The sequence below is a fragment of the Sipha flava genome, unplaced genomic scaffold (assembly GCF_003268045.1).
Source record: "Sipha flava isolate LNK unplaced genomic scaffold, YSA_version1 122_pilon_pilon, whole genome shotgun sequence".
NCBI classification, from domain to species: domain Eukaryota; kingdom Metazoa; phylum Arthropoda; class Insecta; order Hemiptera; family Aphididae; genus Sipha; species Sipha flava.
Window position 1 is genome coordinate 1179747 of NW_020271748.1, and position 9174 is coordinate 1188920.

The following is a 9174-nucleotide window of genomic DNA, read 5'->3' on the forward strand; positions in this document are numbered from 1 at the left end:
TAAATACCATCCATACTATAATATAATACTAATATACCCATTGCGAAAATTCGCAATAGATAATTTATATATATAATAAAAAGTATAAGCGCAATCGAATCAATACATAAACACATTTCAACAAATCAATAAATGAGTATAATATCGAAGATAGAAAGACATATCAAAATGACAGAGAGTGTTTATTAAAACTAATAGATAAGAGCCAATGAGAATGCAGTATTTGGAAAAAATTAAAAGTAAAGTTGATTGTACACACATAAATTTTCTCAAACTCAACGAATTTAAGCAGTTAATAGCTCAAAAGAAAGAACATGATATACTGAGTGTTCTTAGACTTGTGTCAATAGTCTACGTTAATTAGAACTCTAGTTATAAAGGTTTGAGTGAAGGAAAATATTGAAAAAATTGAATATAAAGTTGATTGTGCACGCATAATATTCCTTAAACTCAACGAATTTAAGCAGTTAATAGCTCAAAAGAAAGAGCTTGATCCACTGAATGTTCTGAAAGTGAAACGATCAAGATCTATTCTTTAGAAGAGGAGCTATGAGAATTCGAATTACTTGAGTGAATGTGTTCCGTAAGAAATATACAGGGAAGAATCGCATTTGAGTATAACTTGAGTAAGGTGAGAGTTGAATAAATCTTAATGATTGATGACATATCTGTCTAAATATCTTTAATGTTAAAAAAAAAACGAAGGAAATCAGCCGGATAGAATGGATAGGACTGACTTTAGTTTTCATAATTTTTTTTTAATATATAAGATACATTATTATAGTATTTCTTCGAAACTGTAACACAATATGGCGTTTATATAATATCATGCAAATTGTTTTAAATTTAGTTATTCATTTAGCCATTCGGTATTATCATTACCAAAATAAAAATTATGAAAACAACAGCGTTTCTTCGCTATCGAATATAATGGTTTGTAAAGTAAATAATTATTGTAGAACAAAATATGGTACCGGTATTACTCGTATTGTTGTGCCGTATGGTATAATAATGTTTATGCGAGACACCAATTGATACGCCAATATTGACACGGTACTTTATGGTAGGATATTAAATATGAGAACGGTTTGAAGAGAAAATAAACCACAAGTAAACGACAAAAAAAAACCCGTATAAAGAGAAGGAAAGAAAATAAAACACAAATTGCAAACGTCTACTAACTACCGTAGAAAATCGTATTTTCTCAATAATATAACGACGTGACCCTTCAAGTTTTTTATTTTAATGGATACATTCAGATGTCGGGATTTATGATATCCGGTTGACAGGTGGGAAAAGCAAACATTACTTTAATGGACGCCAAAGGGATCAATGGTCAACCGTCGCGGCTAAAAGGCCGAGTTATACACGTCATAGCGGCGGTGGCATGGAAATGCACTCACTGCGCGCCCCGCGCACGTGTATGTGTATGTCCTTGAAAGGACTTTATGGCTTTTGAATAAATAATAATATCGAAAACGTGTCCACTTGCATTGCATACTTGTATTTACACTCGTACAATTATCCGCCCATTACCGATTTCGAGCAGCGATTTTCCTCCTTCTAAATGTATACAAGCCGCAACCCCCGCAAACGTTCGTATCATTATTTCCCCTATTATTCTGACGGGGGTATTTTTTAATTTTTTTTTTTTCCATCATTATTTCACCCGGTAACAATCAACGTATTGTTACGTCCATACGTACATCGTTCTGCGAGCGCTGCTCGAGTGATTCAATCGCCAGAACAATCGTGGACGTGCTAACGGTCACCGCGGCGCAGTGTTCGTTTAACACCACACGCATCCAATAACACATTATAATAATAATATTAATAACGTACGTGCTTAGTCCATGTGATCCGTCGAGATTTCGGATCAAACGTGTTTACATATACACACGTAATCGAATATGGGTAAGTAACGACGTATTAGAATGCGTGTATTTCGTTTGTTTCTCGTTTCCATAATACGTTTTTGTTAAATTGTATACGTCTTTTATTCGGAATCGTGACGTCTACAAACATCCGATTTTCCGGGGGATGAGCTTCCATGATGCAGGTTCGCCTACTGCACCGAAACTCGATGTAACAGCGGTGTTCGGGCGGCCGTTGTTATAAAATATAATCATCGGTGGCAACAGATATTTGGGTACGTCCATTTTGATGTCCCGTAGTCTAGACGGTTTCATACGTCAATAGGGAAGATTTGGCAAAGCATAGGAGTAGCGCATTTTCGAATTTCCCATCCATAAACACGACCATCATCTGATATATTTTAATAAATCAACAACCGGGGCAGGTCCAGACCATGTGGGTCGGTTTATCCTGTAATAAATACGCTACTGAATGAACGATACATTGGTACGTATTGCTAAAGAATTTCTGTCGAAAGACAAATAAACATATTAATCGTATGAAGCGCGAACTTTGAGGAGATTAGAGGTTAAACCCCCTCCTGAAATATCAGAAAAAATGTTATAAAAAATGATCCGACCTACATATGTGATAGTTATTTCAAATATAAAATATATAAATACATAATATATATATATATATATTATATAATGAGTAACCAAGCATGCTATTTATCAAACATTTAAAATTTATGTACGTTAACCTCCTCCTAGAAAATTTTTCCAGCGTTCGTCCCTGGGTTGTACAGTCGTATAGAATTTATTGTTGTATGTTATTATACATTTTAAAATTCGCTGTTACTAACGTGCAAGCAACACGGCCTACGGCGCGCAGTATAGTACATAATTCATTTTAATAACGACCAATATATTGTTGACAATTATGTGCGTATATTATTTGCGATGCATGGATAACATTGTATTGCACTTTATGTTTCACTATTTAAATGTTTACGGGAATAATATAACAGAAATCAATTATCCGCAGAGCTCGATATTCTTAAAAAGAAAGAGAGAGAGAGAGAGTGAGAGAGAGAGGGCTGTACTGTGATGAATGATAATATTATACACGTAAACGACGGCGTAGGGACAAATTTTCAATTTTATAACCAATAAAAGTCTTTGACGAATTTATTTCAAATGTCTGTGAAATAAATTAAGCGCGTATTTGTTTGTTTATTTGTACGGATGTTATATGATGATGTATTAAATTATATGACACGGCGTGAATAAGTTTCTTTCTTCGCTCGTTACAATACATACGTTTAAAATAAACGTTCAAAAGTCCATTGGAAATAAAAATTTCTCGTTAAACCATTGTCGCATTGTTACTACATGAGTACCTAAATATTATTGTTCGTAAACACAGGGTCGCCAGCTTTTATATAAGGCAGTCGATTCTTAAACTTTTGGAGTGGTAACAAGAACATCCGTGAAGTAACCACAATATACTCTAATAGCCTATAACAAGGATGCCGATCGTATGACACAATCGTTACACAGTGACAAGCATGCACACATAATTTCCGTGACGTCCGATTCAAATATGATTCATACAATTTACTTTACTTTCGGTATAAAAAAAATTGATGAATGATAATTGAAAATATTTTGGTGCGGAAAATTATTTTTCAATTGATGTGTTTTTATTAATATAAAAAATTTACGAATATAATAGAAACAGCAAATAGCCGATTTTGAAGTGTATGCATTATTAAAATAACACATACTTACTTAGTTTAGATTCAAATTTTTTTTCCGACTCGCAGGTGCTAAAAAATTCGCCATCCCTGATCTACGATATCCTATACCTTTTAGCACGCGTACTTCACATAATCCATTTGTACTTTTTCCCGAAACATTTCAGGACGAACCTTACCAATCCCGGTGTGCTGTCGCGTGTGCGGCGACAAATCGTTTGGGAAACATTATGGCGTATTCTGTTGCGACGGTTGTTCCTGTTTCTTCAAACGCAGTGTCAGGAGAAGAATCGTTTATACGTGTATCGGTATGATCATTGCACATACAAATGAGTGAGTACTCATTTATACATTGAAATATTATTTTATGTTCGCATGTTTAGCCGGCACGGGACAGTGTATAGTGGATAAAGCGAGAAGGAACTGGTGTCCGTTTTGTCGACTACAAAAGTGTTTGAGAGTCAATATGAACGTTACCGGTGAGTCTTATTTTTAGATAAAACAATATCGTCGTATTATAATACGTATAAATAATTATTTATGCTGTGTAACAATAATGATATTATCGTAAACTCCAAACAATGGATGTGTATGATTTTTTTTATCAGAAAACATTTGAATTGGATTATTAAATTTGTTTAGCTGTTCAAGATGAACGGGGTCCGAGGAAGTCTAAGACACCTAAAATTTCCGAGTGCAACAATATCGTACCAAAAAACTGGAAAACAAGAAGTAAGTATGGAATGAATAAACTTGAATAAATAAACAATAATTATCGGTAAGTGCGATAATGTCGTTTTTGATAACGTTTGTTTGCTGATTTGTCCCGCGACACAGGTGAATACATATTCGAAATCGGCGCCGAAATATTTTTGACGAGTCTACGGCAGTGTCGATTTTGTGACCCGATGACCATATTGCCCAAAGCCGACCAAAACGAAATACTCAACAGAACGTGGCATCAATCGTTCGTGCTGTTGGCAGCGTTCTGGCCGACAAATCTCATCACACTGTTATCCGGGTGAGATTGATCATGATTTATGTGTAACCATACGCGACATGAACATTTATAATATACGATGTATCTGTTGTTTTCCCTCAATCATTCTCTCGTCGTATAGGCCCAGTTCGAGAGTTGAGAACATTGTCGCCACGCTGATCGCCAGCCATCGGGCCATGAGACTCGATCCCGTCGAATACAATCTAGTGCTGACGCTCGTCTTATGCCGACCCGGTAAATCTTTGTACACATATTACGTACACGTAACAGTACAATATCCGACAATCCACTCTGTATACACCCTTGGTTTTTCCTGAGATTTTTTTTTTCCATCGTGACAATTACTTAAAATTATTTACCAATATTAAGAACTTAGTTGAACCTGGGAACATTCATACGTAATAATAAAATACGTTTCAAACCCAATGTAACACGTGAGTTTTTACACAATAAAAGTTCACATAGATTCGGGAAACACTTAGTGTACATTGACTGTGGATTATTGCTAATTGTGCACTCCTCGCAGATCTGTGCAGCTCGGTCGATCTCAGGAATGACTTGACCGTCATCGGGACCAACGCCAAGGACGCGTTGATGAAACATACGTCGTTCAAATCGCCGACCAGATACTTCGGTATACTGGCGTGCATACTCTCAATCACCGACGACCTAGCGGGATACCTGAAGATCGTTTTCTTCGAACCGTCTGTAAGAAACGTACCGATGAATCACCTCGTGTCGGTCATTACTTAGGTCGATCAACCAGTTGTAATTTTATATAGGTCAGGAATACGTGTCGGAAACATCAGTAGTAAACATCATTGTAATTTAATGTATATCATTATTATTAATATTAATATCAAAACGTAAAATAATTGTAAGATATACATTTTTTTTAACTCCCCACATTATAACTTAAAAAATGGGCACCTACATGTAAATTCTACGCTACCTATGTATAATTTTGTACTACAATAGCTGCTTATATTGTTTTTTATATTCCTATTTTAGTTTGTCTCCTTAATTTGTACGAAAAATAATTATCAATACGGGTATTCTGTTCAATAAAATAAATAGTTAATAAAATCTTCTGTTTTGTCATAAATATTGATCTATAACAAATATATCATACACCACTATCACAAATAGTTTGTACAAAATTACAGCAATGTTAGCAAACTAATTGCGTACGAATTCTTAACGCACAATTAATATAAAATTAACTTGCGTTTTTGGCTATGGTAACCTGTACATTCAACGGGCTCGCATTGCTTAAACAAATTTTGTTAGTTTACGATTTACATATATAAAACTATTAAATAATTGAACAGAACACATTTTGCTATCGACGACTATAAATTGAATAGTACAAAAATTTGGTTGAACAATCGTGGAAACCTAATATTTACTGTAATATTACACATATTTTCATAAATTTAATTGTGTACATAAATCATTTAAAATATATACGATTATCTTCTTGGGAAATTCATAAAACTAATACAATCAACTGTTTATTACTAATAGCTATCTGAATAACTATATTATTATTATTATTAATAGTATACTAATTAATGAATTATTGTTATCATAATATTAAAACCGAAATTTCTCGATTGTTTATACACAAGCTCGCACGTATGGCTATGAACAAATGTGTACCAATATAATAATAATTATTTTTCTAATTGTTAAAAATCGTCTCATCTAGATAGTGTTCCTAACATTTTGATGCACGATATAGGCTTTTGTGTGTTTGTGTAATTGTGTGTGTGTGTCGTTCAATTAATTTTATGGAATTGTGTAAAAAACCTTTCCAACCAAAACTATTGTTCCTATTGCACGTGTGCAACTATAATGTGTACATATTTTATAAATGTAATATTTAATAACGGGACAATATTATGATAACAACACAAACCCCTGAAAGCAATTTGACGGGCTGTCAATAAAAAATATAAAAAACATATAGACAGTTGCATATAATATAGTAGGAGGTAGTATCCTTTTCTCCGATAACGCGTGGTCCGTATCAAACATACAGCAGGTCTGATACAGTACATAAGAATGTATACATTGTCATAACAGTATCTTGCTGCAATTACCGGTGCTGACTGTCAGGGCCTAGAAAAGGGGGGGGGCTAAAGGTGCCTACGCCCCGGACGCAAAAATGAAAAATTTGAAATTTAATTGTTATAAGTTATAACTTATTATTTTACTTATAAGTAAAAGTAATATTATGTACTTATGTATTTACTTATATAACTTATAAATATAATTATGTTATACCTATGTATCTACTTATAATTATAATGTATATTTATATTTTAATATTTTATTGATTTAAATAAAATTAACAAACGCTTACATAATTATAAAGAAAAATCATTATTTATATTACGTTTAAAAAAATATTCAGTTTTTTTGTGAGTTTGTTTTAACACATATATTGTCGTCCTCTAAATGTAGTCCTTTAGTTTTACAGCATTTCACCGCATTTCATCAATTTAGACATTTTCTTCCAGTAATTCTTTGATGATCTGGGAGTGCTTTCAGATTTCATTTTGACGTCAGTGGTAGTAGCGATTTTTTCCAATGATATTCCAAAGTTTAGGCAAGATAGTTTCTTCTAAATTGAAATAATATAATAGTAGTAGCATTGATTATAAATACTAGTATTTATAATCGATGATAGTAGGTATTGTTCTTAAATTTTTCTGGTTTAATAATATAAGATTCGTAATAGAAATCAAAAACTTACCCTTTGTCATAATTAACAGGGACAATTTATTCTACTGTCAATTTCTGTAATCTGTGAATTTTTTCTACATTAGGTTACCTATCTCGGCATAAAAAATTTCAGAATATAGAATTTTCCTGAATCTCTGTTATTTCGTGAGGTTTTTTGTACTTTGTACAACTTTTCCCTAATTTCTTTGTTTTTTGAGTTTAATTTCTTAGGTTTGACATTGAAATTCAAACATTTTCTGAAATAAAATTATGTTATTAATCTATATTATACGACCGAAGCACAATTAGTACGATATATAAAGAATAAAAATGTTTTTATTTTCCGTGGTGCATTGTGGTAGATTTACGAATATATATTTTATTGTAATAATTTTAAAATTGTTGCACACATAAAATATGAAATACCTAATATTTTAGATATCAGTACATCTTTTCATTAATTTGATAATTCTAAAATACCAAATTTCAAACACCATCAGGGAAATGTTTTCTGTATAATATACTGTAATAAAAATGGTTTAAACCCCATCATTTTTGAAACAAGCAATCAAAATATAAATGCAAGAGAGAGAGAAATAAAAAAAAATCTAACACAAATAATAATTTAAGACAAAATGCATAATTTTTTAATCTGAACATGTTTCTTAGGCACGATATTATAACAAAATACCAGAATTCCATCACACATAATTATATTTTTTTTATAAATAAATAAACAAATAGTTTATTGATTTGTACGCACGTCAAAAACTGCATTGATTTCCTTTGATACAATTTATTATTTATTGTAATTATAATTTTTTTTTATAAAATTTATAACTCCTATGATAAACCACCTTGAAAATTTAAAATATCACGGGACAAATGTTTGAAATAAATCCTGACCTATCTTATTAAGAAATTTGATTTTACTGAGAATGATACATACAGATTTTACTGTTATATTAACAATCTTTAGAAATATAAACAGATTTATTATTAATTTTAATTTAATTGAATGAAATTGACCTGAAAAATCAGTGTAGTCAATTTCAAATAAATTCTATACAGAACATTAAAATCTAATTTAAAAAACCATTATTGTTTAATTCTTTAGATTGTAGAATTGTACCACTTATTAACTAATTCTATGATTGTACATCAGAAAAATAAAACATCTAAATGTATCTATGTAGAATTTTTGATGGATAAATATTATAAATCACAGTTTCCATTTTCCTTTTATGAAGTTTAATGAAAAATATTCATTAAGCTATATTAAAAACTAAATTAAAATAATTATATTAGAAATATTTTTTTTTTCTTAATGAATCACCCTATCAAAATTTAACTAATCATAACAAATCATTTTAACCTAAGCTTACCAAAAAAGTAAATATTACCCGTGGTATGAGTTTTAAATCAAAGTTGAATGCTGCCAATTTGATCCTTAGGCAATCCGTTTCATCTCTCTTGCTGTGTCATGATCATAATTAAAAAAAAATAAATTTAAAGTTAGAAAAAATAAATTTTTATGTGACAAGTGTACTGTGAGTTTAATTTTTGATGCGAATGCAAAATGACTTTTTCTGACCAACGGGCAGGAAATAATTGTTTTCAGTCCACTGCACTTAATTATTAATGTTATTATTTAAAATTGACATAATTATAAAAATAAGAAATATGACAAATATTACTATTTATTTATAGCTCTTGTGGGAAGGCTAATTCATTTTTAGGTGATATGCACTCTCAGCTGAAATTACTAAATTTTAGCATACAATATGCCATCATTATAAGTTGAAAAGTAAATGTATCATTAATGTAATAA

The 9174-nt window shown here is 31.4% G+C and overlaps 1 protein-coding gene across 2 annotated transcripts; it reads left to right on the plus strand.

Moving 5' to 3' along the window:
* Positions 1-1531: 1531 nt before the first annotated feature.
* LOC112694076 (nuclear hormone receptor family member nhr-67) lies at positions 1532-6775 on the plus strand. 2 transcript variants are annotated; one of them, XM_025569428.1, is made up of 7 exons: positions 1532-1914; positions 3781-3921; positions 3997-4092; positions 4256-4345; positions 4451-4634; positions 4735-4847; positions 5140-6775. In XM_025569428.1, the coding sequence occupies exons 1-7, from the start codon at positions 1911-1913 to the stop codon at positions 5364-5366; spliced, it is 855 nt and encodes a 284-aa protein (XP_025425213.1). In that variant the 5' UTR covers positions 1532-1910; the 3' UTR covers positions 5367-6775. The 2 variants fall into 2 exon arrangements, with proteins under 2 accessions (XP_025425213.1, XP_025425211.1); XM_025569426.1 differs by lacking the exon at positions 1532-1914 and adding an exon at positions 3133-3487.
* The last annotated feature ends 2399 nt before the right edge of the window (positions 6776-9174 follow it).